This window comes from Megalops cyprinoides, chromosome 12 (assembly GCF_013368585.1).
Source record: "Megalops cyprinoides isolate fMegCyp1 chromosome 12, fMegCyp1.pri, whole genome shotgun sequence".
Classification (NCBI taxonomy): Eukaryota; Metazoa; Chordata; class Actinopteri; order Elopiformes; family Megalopidae; genus Megalops; species Megalops cyprinoides.
The window spans coordinates 18,928,392-18,942,638 of record NC_050594.1 but is presented as its reverse complement, the minus strand read 5'-3'; the positions used below and the strand labels follow the sequence as shown (position 1 = coordinate 18,942,638).

The 14,247-nt window shown below is 46.2% G+C and overlaps 1 protein-coding gene across 1 annotated transcript in view; it reads right to left on the bottom strand.

The window, feature by feature from the left end:
* Positions 1 to 14,247, bottom strand: part of LOC118787531 (MAM domain-containing glycosylphosphatidylinositol anchor protein 1) — a 122,244-nt gene that overhangs the window by 13,745 nt on the left and 94,252 nt on the right. The window contains exons 12-16 of the mRNA XM_036543122.1: positions 10,957 to 11,146; positions 10,564 to 10,587; positions 9,859 to 10,011; positions 9,010 to 9,171; positions 1,522 to 1,652 (exon numbers count right to left, since the gene is read on the bottom strand). Of these exons, the coding sequence (XP_036399015.1) occupies positions 1,522 to 1,652; positions 9,010 to 9,171; positions 9,859 to 10,011; positions 10,564 to 10,587; positions 10,957 to 11,146 (660 nt within the window). The remainder of the gene's footprint in view (positions 1 to 1,521; positions 1,653 to 9,009; positions 9,172 to 9,858; positions 10,012 to 10,563; positions 10,588 to 10,956; positions 11,147 to 14,247) is intronic.

The following is a 14,247-nucleotide window of genomic DNA, read 5'->3' as shown; positions in this document are numbered from 1 at the left end:
TTCTGTCTTGTTTGCTAGTTCGTCTCAGTGTGTTTTCGCCTGTTTCATCCCTGCCGTTTTCTCTCTGTCTGATAGTTCCCATATTTGACCCTGCCTGCGCCTCGACTTCGTTTTTGCCTGCCGCTTTGTCCTGTTGCCTGATCGCCTGCCTTCCTGATTCCTGACCCTGTCTGTTCCTCTTCTCTGCACCTGATTCTGCCCTCGGACTGCCTTCCTGGTATCGACACTGCCCGTTTTTGGTTTCGCTTTGTGTTGTGTTTTCAATAAACCCGTCTGGAACCTAAAGCTCCCGTGGTCTGCGACTGAGTCCTTGTCTGAGTCGTTACATCCTCACTGACATCTTGCTTATTTAAGGGGCAATTCTGGATAGCGGCTTGTGAGTCCTGACTCACGGTTGTCATTTAAGACCTGATGGCAATTATTGTATAGAAGTGGGGTGTTTCCCAATGTCCTGGCCAAATGCATATTCAGCGTGTCCATCTAGCCATCCTTAAGTTGAACCTGCTAAAAACGTCCTTGTCTCTGAACCTAAACCAGCGGCGTCCACTTCAACTCAACTCTTAATCTCTGCACTGGAGTTACTGCCGGTGTGAGAAGTTGTTCCACGTTTCCAGCGGCAGTTGGTCAAGAGCCACCTCTAAAACCCCTCAGGGCTGTGTAGCGCTAGGCCCACTGATCTTCTTCAATGTTTGGTGAGCAGTCTGGAGTGAAATGCAGGCTGACAGCTCAGAAGCTTACCTAGTCTGCTTAGGAAGCTAGCTTCTATAAGACTGCACGGAAAATTTTAAAAGCAGATTTTTCAAGTGACTGAAGGAGGTATGAAAGGCACAAGGGGTAACAGGAACAGCATGAAGAGGAGATAACGGTGCAGGTGGTGATAATTCTAGTGATGTGAGACATGTGGAGAGGGGAAAAAGATCAGCTGATTAAATTCCAACAAACCCACAAACAGCAAACCAGAGAAACCTTACGCAAACACTTTTTTTGATTTATTAGTCTGAGCCCCGTCCCCCCTCCCAATTTAGTTTTTCCAATATCTTGCTCTACCTAAATATTTAATGGGTGTAGGAGGCAGCAGTCTATAACTACCGCTACCGTCCATTAAATTACGGCAAGGAGCAAGGATGACCTTTACACTGGGTTATTAGTGTTTAATGGTGAGATAACATTGTACTTTCTCTCCCAATGACTCTTACTCATCTTAAACATCCCTCTGCCAATTTCCTCTCACAGATTACTTTTATCATAGGAAAAGCAGTGTATAACACACACACATGAATGCCTACACACACACACACACACACACACACACACACACACACACACACACACACACACGTATTTAAAGTGACCTCTGCCTAGCCTTGGTCATGGTGTCATGCAGGTCGGGTGACACTTTTGTCACCACAATCATTAAAACCACCCTCTGACCTGGGTGAAACATAAAGTTGTTACTTTAGCTCCACTAGGTCTCTGATGGGATAGTTATGCTCCTGCTGTGTGTCTGATGCAGCACTGTACCTGGAAAGGGCCAATGGGGTTGACTATGAAGCTCGCCTGCTTCCACTCAGGGCCCTGGTTTCCGGAGAGGGTCCAGGCCAGGGAGTCCACTGTGGCGATGCTTTTCACCCTTAGCAGCACATTCAGGGAGCCTAGGACGAAGCGCAGACACAGAGACACTGTCACCACTGCCACTATCTCTGCAAGGCCTACAGGGGGTGCCACTGGATGAGAACAGTCGCGTATGCGAAAGCCTAAAATTCCACAGTCATTTCATCACATGCCATACAGTCTGGTATTAAATCTGAAGAGTGGGGTCCCAAAGTACCAGTCTGTGTGTGCCTTTATCTGCATGTTTGGGTATTTTGTGTCTATTTCACACGCACTGTAAGTGTGGCACCTATGCGTGTTTGTGGGTCTGTGTGTATGTGCCTGTACGTGTGTGTAGATTTCCATGTGTGTGCGTGTACTGTCTGTGTGTGCGTGTGTGCACATGTATTTTTGTAAGTTTCTGCATACGTGTGTGTGCGTGTCTGGGTACCCACTTGCTGCTGCGCGGATGAAAGAAATCAATTCTGTGGAGAGAGACATCAAACCCGCCTGACTCATGCATTATATTATTGTTTGTTCTTTGTGGTTGGAGGAGACCAATATATAATGCAGTCAGAAACTCACTGCTGGTTTTTTGAATGGAAAAGCAAACCAGGGTGATTTCTACTAAGAGTAAAAGAAACTTGATCACCTTCATAAGTTTCTGTAAAAAGAATATCAAGAGTAAAATATATCAAACAGATGCAATGTACTCTGACTCCTTGTTTTCACATAACTACAATATTGTATTGTATCGTGTTTTCAGAATGACTGGATCTTTCTATATCAAGAAAACCATAAGCAATGCTTGAACTTGCAAACATAAAACCCATACAGTATCATATAGATATAGGTCTGGTGTCTGCTGGTCATAGTCAAGGAATAACATAGTAAACTGTCAATGGAAAGCTAAGTCTGCGAACACACTGTGTACTCCAACCATCAAACACCCTGCTGGACCTGGGCTCCAGTGGAACTCAGAGACTTTGTGGGTGACATCATTACTACTGTCTGGGCTGAGCTGTGTAATAAAGTCACTGCTTTTCTGGATGTTCATGTATCTGAATTCTTCACAGCTGAAGATGCTGTAGATCTAAGCTGTAGTCAAACACACAAAAAGAGCTCCTCAAAAACCTGGTCCTCCTAGTCTGCCATAAAGAATCAGCTTTTTGATGTGTTGCAACCATAGCAGACAGCCTGAAGCTACAGACACCCAGAAACTCTAAAAAAACAGAACACCGAGTCTTTTCAAAGTGGACTGACTCATCCAAGCTACAGCTAATCTATGCATCTTCTTAATTGATTAAGGCAAACCAAAATAAGCGCCTCTTAATTGTGTCACAAATACCACAAGCCATTTCGGCAAATGCGCACTGGCGGGTTGATGACATTCTAGTGCAGGGGAATAGGATAATGGGCCCATTAATAACTTAATAAACAGGAGATTGGGTTTGGGCTATTATTAGCAGCTAGCAAATTGCTCTGCACTCAATATTAAGATGAGTGATCCCTTTCTTATTGCAAAGCGGACTCTACCCTGCACTGTAAACAGTGTGAAAAGGAGCAACAGGAGAGAGAGAACCTTTGATAGCACTCTCTGCTCTGGAATGAGAGGCTTGGAGGCTTGGGGGGGGGGGGGGGGGGTGTGATGGTGCATGAAGAGAAGAAGACAAAAAGTGAGGAATGAGAGAAAAAGAGTAGGGGATGTGGTATAGGACTGGATACGTTCAGGGCAGCAGAGAGGTACAGTGTAAATCACTGGAATCTATTGCACACTAGAGCAAGCTCATTCACCTGGATTGCTCCACTGAAAAACCAGCCTGATAAATGGGTCACGGAACACGTAGACGCCGCGAGCCACGCCAGCTGTGGGCCTCTGCCGAGCAACTCAAATGAGGGGCGGGCTGGACGAGACCCAGAGTGAAGCAGCCAATGGGTAACGCACTGGGACCGAGGGAAGAGGAGTGAGGAGGGACTACCGGAGACAGGTCTGCAGCTGGCTGGCAGGAGAGGGATAACCAAGGACAGATCATTAGAGAGAGGTACTTGTGCTGAAGGACGTGCAGTATGTGTGAAACATGACAGCACTCCAGCGGCCCTTCAGCGGAATAATGCAAAGGTGAAGGTTCCAGCAATGGAATAGGCCGCATTTATGCTCTGGAACATTGTGTCTCTGCCATGTTGTGGAGCCCCCCAATATGAACAGCTCTCCATCCGACCACGCAGTGCGGCGCAACAGCTCCAGCTGAGCTCGATGATCCCACGCAGCACAGCCTCCTTTCCCCCTGTTTAAAATGCACCACCTGGCCAAGCTGCCACGCTGCACGCCGATCTTTCAGCTCTGGCAAATCAACTTTTTACACATGCTATTTACACCTCATGCACGAGCGGCTGCGGGTTCTACCGGTAAATGTACCGCTTGGAGACTAATTATCAGTTGAAGTCACGGAAATTACACGTAATCAGATGATGTGTGTTTGAGAAATGATAATGCACGTCGCAAGTTGCAAAAATCACCAGCTTTTTCGAACACGTGACACAAGCACCTGGAGAAGGACGTGTGCCGAGCAGAGGGCATGAAGACGTGACCATCGCATGAGCCCTGCCAGTCTCCCCTCACTGAATGTCCCTCAGTGTCTCCTTTTCTGCCTCTCCTTTCACTCAGCTCTAACATGCATTTTTAAACTAATTAACTCCTTAAGTCTATATTCGCCAGTATCCGGCAGCCCTTATCAGGGTTCTTCAGTGCTCTGGTTCAGGAGGACAGGAGGATAACTGGAAGGATCTTTTTCTCTACTTCTGTTTTTTTTTTTATGTTTCCAAAAGAAGATGTGCGTAGTTAAAGATTTATCGATCCAGATAACTAATGCAAAGCATGTCTCTGGAAACGTCAGTCTGCAAGAGCGGTGGCTATGGCTCTATCAGCCCTGCCCAGGAGAACAGAAAACTGGCTGGGTGGGTGCAGGATCGAGCCTGACACACAAATGTACTTAAATACTCCAGGTCCATTTAACGAAGGACGTTTCCACATGATGAATCTGTTTAGCTGTTGCAAGGCGCTTGCACGGACAAACTTCACGTCACTTGTAAATAGCACCCATTTGTATGGATTTATGTTTACTACAGCAATTCCATGCAATGGTTGTTGGTGGAAATATGTGGATTAAGTGACGGCAGCTATGGCCAAGTAGAGGAAATGAGGATAGACACGAGGACAAGTTTGAAATCAAAAATTGACACAATAATCTATAACTTTTTATGAGCAATATCAGGACAGTGGAGACAGGGAGTGTGCTGGCGTAAAAGGAGTGCCACAGCACTGGTAAATCCTTCTTCATTCTGTAGCACCACACTGTCTTTCCAAACTGTCAACAGGAAGCCTGCCAGAACCATGCAAACAAGTGCAGCTGCCTTCATCCTCTGCTTGTGCTAAAAAGGTCAACTGACTCCCAAAATTACAAGACCTGTCGACGCGGTGGTGGAAACACAAACACTCACATGCCCAACACAGAGACAACAAAGTCAGCCATGAGTCAGTGAGCAAGGATCAACAGCACACTAAATGACTGATGTGTGTATGTGTGTGTGTCTGTGTGTCTGTGTGTGCGTATGTGTGAATGGATGGTGCAGGTCCCACCAAGTCTTTGTGATTAGTTCACATGTTTTCTAGCTTTAATTGTTTCTTCACAACACTTTCTTCTTTTTCAGTCATTAGACTGTCAGTCTTTCAGACCCTCTGATTCCTATCTCCATTTCTTCCTTTTGCTGCCTTTGATGCCAAGTTGTCCATGTCTCTCTGTTTTGCCTTGGTATCTCCTCCAGCCCCCCTCCCCCCCTCTTTCTATCAAATATGGTCATCTACAGGTTTCTCGATTTTTATATTACCTCCTTAATATTTTCTCCAATGTTGCTTCACCTTAGTTCATTTTAAAATTCACACATTCCACTCTCACCAGTATATTAATTTTGCACCAGGCATAGCAATATCATGATGCACAGTGGCTAGCTGGTCAGAAACTACACCAGGAAATTAATTCAGATGACATTTTGTGAATAAACAGAATTTGGTAGCAGAATGCGCTGACCTCCACTGGAAGCCCCTGCCTGCCAATATCCATTCCAGTCACAAGGACTTGTACTGTAAAAGACCCTCAGTATTACCATCATATCTCACTAGCCCTCATAGTGTCCTTCAGAAAGGAAAAAAGACATCATACAAGGTCTTCTATTACAGACGCACCAAGCCACCGCTAATATCCCCATCGATAAGTGCCTAATAATAATTATGCATTAACAATTATTTTTAAAATCCAAAGGTTTTTTTACTTGCCTTTGAATGGAGAGATGGCAGCGGCTGTGTGCAATTAGGCTCTTGGTGTCTGAGAGTGATTAATAACAGGGATAAACAGCACGATGATTCACTGCAAGCCCCGCAGCCATCTCCCAGCTCCTAGCAAACTGGGCCTGTCAAAATATTGTTTAATGGAACCAAAGCTCATTAAATGTTGTTTAATGCTTTTACTGAACTGAGGAGACCACAGTGTCTTGTACATTTCTAATGGGATGAGTGTCTCCCAGCAGGACACTATATAATTAGGCGGGAGCAGCTGTGGATCCGTTTACCATGGCATCTGTACAGGACCCGTCAACGCCAGCCCAGTCACTTAGCAGATTAGCTTGAACCCCTCATATTAGCTGATATTAGCCCATGGAACCGATCCGAGTTTGAGCCAGGCCGCATACCATCCCAGGCATGGGGCAGAGGAGGTCCAGCCGGCTCATTTCACCTGTGGCTTCAAAATTCCACACAGGCCTTCTGTAGAGAGTGTCGTGGGTGATCTGTTTGTGGGAAACTGTCAGAGGGTATTATTCTTCATGCCCAATATGCGGGCACACATCATCTTCCTCTGTATTACAGATCCAGCACCAATGCCCAGTCCACAGACACCACATGAAAACTCTAATCTCAGAGGATCAACAGGAGGCATGCAACTGCACGGCTGAATGAGCCAGAGGACAGGGTGATTCCTTGACATCAAAAGAGGAATGCTTTTTGTTCATCGTGTCACAATAGAGGCTTTTCCTGCTTTAGAGCCAGGGGATTTTGATTATGATAAATGGCCTTTGCCTTTCAATTTTAATTTTAATTAAGTGTCCGTGTCTGCTCACAGTTCGCCAAATTGCAGGTAGATTGATAAAACATATTCCTTCATGAAAGAGCCCTGGGCCCAAGTTATCAATACATACGTTTACAATGATACAGCTATACTTTTTAAAAAATGCAATTATATATTTAAAGCAAGATCATCTCCATTAAGCCCTGCAGACAAAAACATTTCTTTTGAAAATTGTCTGTCTGAGAGACATCCACGTGCACAACTGAAAAAAATGCAGACAATGAAAGCTTAATGTTAGGTTCCAATGGCGGCGACCACAGAGAGAATCCAAGGTTCCTAATGTACAGCCATGTGAGTCCAGTCACAATGGAATCACAGCAGTAGGGAGCAGGGCTTGTAACAGAAATGCTTCTGGTTCAGTTCCCCAGTGGGGCACTGGTGTTGTACCCTTGAGGAAGGTACTTAACCCAGTTTGCCTCAGTAAATACCCAGCTCTATAAAGGAACCTCTGTAAGTTCCTCTGGATAAAGGTATATGCTAAGCAGCCAAATAAGGTAATATAACAATGAAACTTCCTTCCAGACCCCTCAGTCTCCATAAAACAGGAAGGGTGCCCTTCTGTTTTATGGGATGGACATTGTCTCCTCTCCCACTCACTCACTGCGCAGACTCCTATAGTGATGTATGGCATGACATTGTTGCTGTGTAACATCTGCACTATGGGACTGTTTCAAAGATATCCAGGTACATGGACCTCTCAAGCCATCGCACAGACCAATAAATCATCTGGGGACTGTTGGCGTGGATGGAATGTATGGCAAGATCTATTCATTCGATAAAGCTGTCTGATAGCCCATGCAATGATGAACCAGTGCGCAAATGACTGATTGCATCACGCCACCTCATAAATCATTAGGTCTCATTTCTTCCCAGGCATGGGGAGCACATCGTTTGAGCTGTCAAAGGGAGAGTTGCACGGTCCTTGCGAGGAGGGAGACGGACAGCTTGTTAAAACTGCATTTTATTAAGGAAGGAAAGACAACCCTTGGCGTAGCTTCTTTGATAAATCCCCCAGGAACTACGCTGGTGGTCAAACCCAGACTTACACCCCTGCCCCTGAGTTACTATGGGGTTTAACAGCTCTTGCGCCTTCATCTCAGCATTCCAATAATTAGACTCTATGATGACAACAGAACATCATTCAAATACAGTGACTGCTATTAGTAGCCTGTACCTAAATAAAACTAACAGTCTATGTTGGAAAGGGCAAGACCTTCAATAGGAACAATGACCCTAGAGTTAAAATAACTGATAGCCACCTGAGAGAAGTCCATACGACTGGGCATGGAGGGGTGTGTCAGGAGGAAGCTGCCAGCAGTTCCAGTCAGGGTGTGCAGGAGGACAGGCAGATCAGGCTGTCAGCCAGCTGCCCATGAAATATTGAAGAGTGCATGTATAGTGGGGGTGTGGGGGTGGGGGCAGCTGGGAGAGAGGTAAGGTGGGGGGGCGCTGAAGGGGGTTCTCAAGCCTGCAGGGTCACACAGTCACATGCATTGCATGGAGGGCGACAGATGTGCCACGCTTGCTCTGGGAGCGTGAGGGGACGAGGGGAGCAGCCCTCTCAACATGTTTACGACTGAAGTGTTGAGCGGATCAAATGGGCCATTTCATCCGAACCACACCGGAGAGACCACACAGCTGCCGTTTACAACAGCTTAAACTTTTTTTTCTGACACCTAATGACTAATTAATTCAAAGTAATTCAAAAGTTTAAAACACAGAACATTTTTTTTTTTTACTGGGGCCAAGGAGGTCCATCCTCTCAGGTCCCATTTGGATACACAACCCCTTGACCTTCCTGGGAGGAGTCCAGCTCCCCGACCATTTTAATACAGTCACGGTTCCATAACCGGGTCCTGGAGCTCCCTGGCGAATGCTCATCTTTATTCAAACGAGGCCCTCAACGATTTGATTGGCAAGCCATCATTAATTAATTGGACATTCTGAATTACTATCAGCTCGCTTAGCATATTTCATGTGAGGATTTAATCAGGTAAAAGAGAGCACAGCCAGATCAGAGAGAGTTCACAGGCATGTAGCAGTGCCAGGACTCCTGTACCCGGGAGCTGCTATCACACTCAGACAATGGAACCAGCCAAGCTTCAGAAGTGATTAGATGCTTTTATGGGGCAGGGATCTGTCTCAGTGGAAGACAGGGGGGCTTTAAAAAAAAGAACAACACACTGTGCATTGTACAGGAGGTTGGGGGAGGGCACTTTCCGAGAGTGACGCCATCGCTCACCGATGTGTTTCCCACGCATGTGGTAGAAGAAGGAGATGCAGTAGGGCACACGGCTGGATCCCTTTGGTCCCTTGGCAGCGGTGACGTTGTAGAGAGGGGACAGGAGGCGTGCCCTGTCCCCTGGCTCCCTTGGCCGTGACGCCTCGATGTACATGTAGTATCCTGTGGACGGACACATCAGGGGTCAGGAGATGGTGATGATCAGAGGCACACTGTACAGAGAGTCACACAGGGAAGATTGGGGCAGGTGCAGGACGCAGGAGCATGAGCACGCTCGCTGACATCATGCCAGGGGGGACGATAACCAGTGCAATTTTTTGACCTTTTGCTATTCAAAAACACATTGCATTTCCATATGCGATAGAAACATGACACTCAGTGAGAATGTGCCATTGAAAATGGCACAGCTGTTCAGCCTCTGCAAAAGTACTGTGAGGTAAAGATATGCATTTTTAAAGTGCACTGACTGAAAGTTTATAAAAAAAATTGGGAGGTTGAAGTCACTGCACTTGAACTTCATTCTTAGTTGGAGCAGAATATGTCACAAGGAGGTGGGTTGACCTGAGGTTATTTTTAATATTGTATGCATGTGCCACTTCCAATATATCTTATCAACATACTGTCTAGATGAGTATGTTCAGCACCAGATGGTTTTTCCACCTCAGCCACTGTTCTTGTTCTCCATATTTATATCACACTACTCCCATTCTGTGTATGGGCAAATACATGCAATATTTTTCAGTGAATTACTCAATAGAACACAAAGTTGAGTTTTACGGAGTTAAAGGAGTAGGGTTACAAGGAGTGGATATGGAGGAAAAAGGCCACGGGTGGTATGGATGTTCATGCCTTCTTTGGTGCCGCTCCTGTCTGTGTCTGGCCCAGTGTTTGGAGAGCGTTTAGGGTTTTGGGTTAGATGGTTCTGCCGAGTCCAGTCAAACACGTCGCTGCGATCCTGAGAGAAACCACAGATTCTCTCGTCCTCAAAGCCACACACATGGTCTGTGATCAGAGGAAGATAGGAGGGAGAGGAAGAAAGGAGGAAGGGAGAGAGACACAGAAAGAGAGAGGGGACAAGAGGAGGAGAAGATCCAAAGGAAGGGGGAGAGAGAGAAGTAGGTGAAAGAAGTTCAGAAGAGGAGACCAGAAAAGAGAGGGATAGAGAAGGAAGGTAAAGAGAAAGAAAGCACAGGGCAGGCCATGAAAGAGAGACAGAGGGAAGTCATCAGAAAAGGAGAACTGTCCTTCAGTAGGACAGACTTAAGAGCCAAAAACTTTGAACAAACTGGAGTGATTAAAATCACAGACATAGACACTAAGAGAACAAACCCACACTGAGAAGCTCTACCAGATCTTGAGCTTTAAGACCATATCGATGTTGTCAGTTGAAATGTTATAAAGACAGTGATCTAAAATAATCTATCTTACTGTGATGTATCCAGTTAATTAATGTGCACCTTTGTTGTACTGTTTTAATTTGTTCTATTGGTGTACTGTTTAAATCTTCTTTAAACAGTGAAAGAAAGAGAAAGAGAGGGAGGGAAATTTACTCACCTGATGGTCTGAGGTAAGTGTAAGCTATGAAAAAAAAAAAAAAATGTCATTTTTTAAAATGCAACACAGTCTACTGTGTGAGCAATTCACACATTCCAGTATCTGTGTTACTGATAATCTGATGACTCTGAGGGAAACACAGGTAAAGTCACACTAAGAAGTACCCCGGGGAACTGATCCTCTGAGATCTGAAACATGTTTTCAAGGCCCGACAGTAATATAATCATGTGTTACTCATATCATGTCTATGCATCACATACTCGAGAAGGTTCTGTAGGTGACAGACAATCACCATTTGCAACTGTGGTGAGAAATACCAAGAGCAGCCATGCTGTCGGGGATCAAGCGTTCTGTCACACAGAGCAGCCATGCTGGCAGGGGTTTGGTACTTACGCTCAGAGTACTGGATGATGCGGTAGGCGGTGTCGCCCTGGTCGTACGAGGTGATGGGGGTGAGCCACACCTCGTAGGACAGGGGGATGCGCAGATCGGTCAATGTGTAGGACATCAGAACCCCCTTCTGGGGCTCGTTGACGTTGATCTGTCTTGAAATCACTGTCTGCTTCCCCCGCGTGTATGCCGACTGTGACAGGAACAGGAGCAGAGTGCAGGCACACAGGGTCAGAGACACAAAGATCAATGCACACGCACACACGCACACACTCACACACACACACACACACACACACACACACACACACACACACATACACACACACAGGGCAGCAGTGTAGCATAGTGGTAAGGAGCAGTGCTCGTAAAGGTTACTGGTTAAATTCCCTGCTGGGGCACTGCTGATGTACCCTTGGTCAGGGTACTTAACCCAGAATTGCCTCAGTAAATATCCAGCTAAATAAACTTGTAACCTACTGTATGCAAGTTACTCTGGATAGGAACATCTGCTAAATGGCAATAATGTAATGCAATGCAGTCAATGTGTAATGGTACTTCTCAGTATGGGATAGCGATGGTACGGCTGAAGCCACTCTTGTGCTAAGTGAACCAGTAGCGCTGCGCATTGCGTGCAGCACGGGTCTCACATCCGTCACCTCTGCGGCAGGCAGAGCCACGTTATCATGTCAATAGATATAATGTTGGCAGCGGTGGAAGGCAGCGGCCTGCTTTGATGTTGTGCAGTAGCGTGGGCCACCGAAGCTTTCTGGCGAGCGGGAGGGTTTGACATGTGAGTGACCCCTCCTCGCTGCGGCTGCACTCTCGCCGCGCCTCGCCCACAGCAAAAGATGCTGAGGATTACGGCGGCGTGAAGCGGATACATTGTTAACCCGCCTGGTGGGGTCAAACACATTTGTTATGTGTCTAATTGGGTCCCCAGCAAAGACGGCTCTTAGCCATGGGCTCGGGAAGTAGGGCAGAGAAACACATTAGTGTGCGTAGGACTTCAGCGCTGAAGCGCTCTCCTCAATTAACAATCACGCAGTCATCCAGCGCATCCACCGTTCCACATGCGCCACACACAAAGGCACACACACACACACATAAATGCAAACGCACGCGCACACACACACACACATCCACTCGCACATATGCGCTCATAAACCCATGTATACACACGCATGCAGTTGGTATGGTGGTGTCTTTTTAACCATGGTCCCTGTGGTTATTATTGTATGTACAGTCGCCTCGGAAGGCGTATATTGTGTCAACGAACAAATGACTGAACAAGCATCTGCCTTCCACAGCGCAGCTCCAACACGTGGGGGATATGAGTGTGTGTATCGGCGCATGTGAGCACACGCGAGTGTTCATCAGTGTGTGACCGCACAGCGCTGGCCGTTCCCTCAGACAGCGGCGTGCCATTAATTTCCTGCACAGTGGGAGCAGACAGGCTCTCTGTGATAAAGTGTAGGCTTCAGACAGCGGAATGAGGCCTCATGCAGGCACCCTGGCTGAACCTCGGGGAGCTGCAGCTCTGCCTGTCTGACTCCCATCACACAGGACTCCTCAGCAACAAGCCCAAAAAAATCAGCCATTGCAACATATATAGAACTCCAGATACATGGTAAAACAACACACCAGTACACTCTGTGTACTCTGTGCCAATTGGACACACAGTCAGGCATCACGGAGATCATGTTAAATTCACATAGAAATTCAGTTATTTAATTGGAAATTTTTCAGATATTATTCTGAAATCTTTCAGATGTACATCTGTATAAATAGATAATTTGAAAAAAAAACATGCATGTGTGTGTGTGTGCGTGCGTGCGCGCGCGTGTGTGTGTGTGTGTGTCCGTGTCCACTTGCGTGTTTGGTTTAAGAGCTCACTGATTGACAGATTTTCCCTAATGGTCTCTGACTCATGAATGCTCCTGTGGAATTAATTGCATTCCTGTTTGATCCTGATCTGAAAATTGTTTGATTTGCAAGGTCCACACTGATGAGATCTGCCAGGGTGTGTAGTATATAATAGGAGCTAAAACATGTTCTTAGTCTTGATGACCACCTTCATAACCAGCATCATCATTGTTATCATTAATATCTTCGTCATCATCATCATTGTCATCGTCATCATCATTATCATTAGTAGAAGCACCAGGAGCAGTTGCCCCACCTCTGTAGGCTGCACTCCTCTCTGTCTCTCTCAGTTTGGGCAGAATTTGAGCAGGCCAGTGAATAAGGGAGGCTGTCAGTATTTCTGTGCTAGTATGTCTCTGGCAGAGATACAGGCAGAGTTTGCACCGCTGTATACAGACATCTCCACCAGCCCTTCTCTGCCTTCATTCCCACACATCTACTCTGAGCTGACCAGAGCAGGGGTTGGGTAGGGGGTAGACATGGGCGTGTGTGTGTGTGTGTGTGTGTGTGTGTATTGAGGAGGGAGGTCACACCAGGTTCGCATGACAGCCCTCGCATGCCTGCACTCCTTCAAAGCCATTGTGGAGTCAGTACAGATTGACTCATCACAGTCAATATCTCACTTACAGGCCGTGTTCACGTCAATAGGCTGTGGTTTTGAGAGACAGTGGACTGGTGTAAGGCTGAACCCTCATGAATTAGTGCGACACAATAATGACGCATGTAATTACTGGAGTTTGGATCTGAGCGGGGTACAGAAATCAGAGAACTGTGACGTGCAGTGTGAACGCACGACTGAGTGTGTGTAGGTGTGTGTGTGAGTGCATGCCCTGAGCATGGCTTTATGTCCACAGAATGGAGGCGTATCAGTGTGTGTTACATGTATGTGTGTATGTTTGTGTGTGCGTGTGTGTGTGTGTGTGTGCATGTGTGTGTGTGTGTGTGTGTGTGATGTACGAAAGAGTGTGCCAGAGAAACAGTGCACATGTGGAGGTTTCAGTGTGTACAGTAAACGAGCTTGTGTCTGTGCATCTGTTTCTAAAAGATATCTGAATATACACATTGCACATCAAACCAAGCATCGAGGGCGACAGACAGTGTGAACTCAGATTCTCCACAGGGGTTCCCCCTGGGGCCACAGCTAAATAAAGATCTGCAAATTTGAATTTAACACATTTTCACTGGAATGCATTTGAATATTCATTTTATCCAGTTCATTTGCATCGATCTGCAACATTTTAATTATATCCGCTCACACTTCAGGATTTGGAAAGAGATGGACACTAGTGGTTGTGCGAGCTACCTGTAACAGGGATAAGTTATGAGTTTGATGCTGCCAATAGTGAACACATACTGCAAAATCAATAT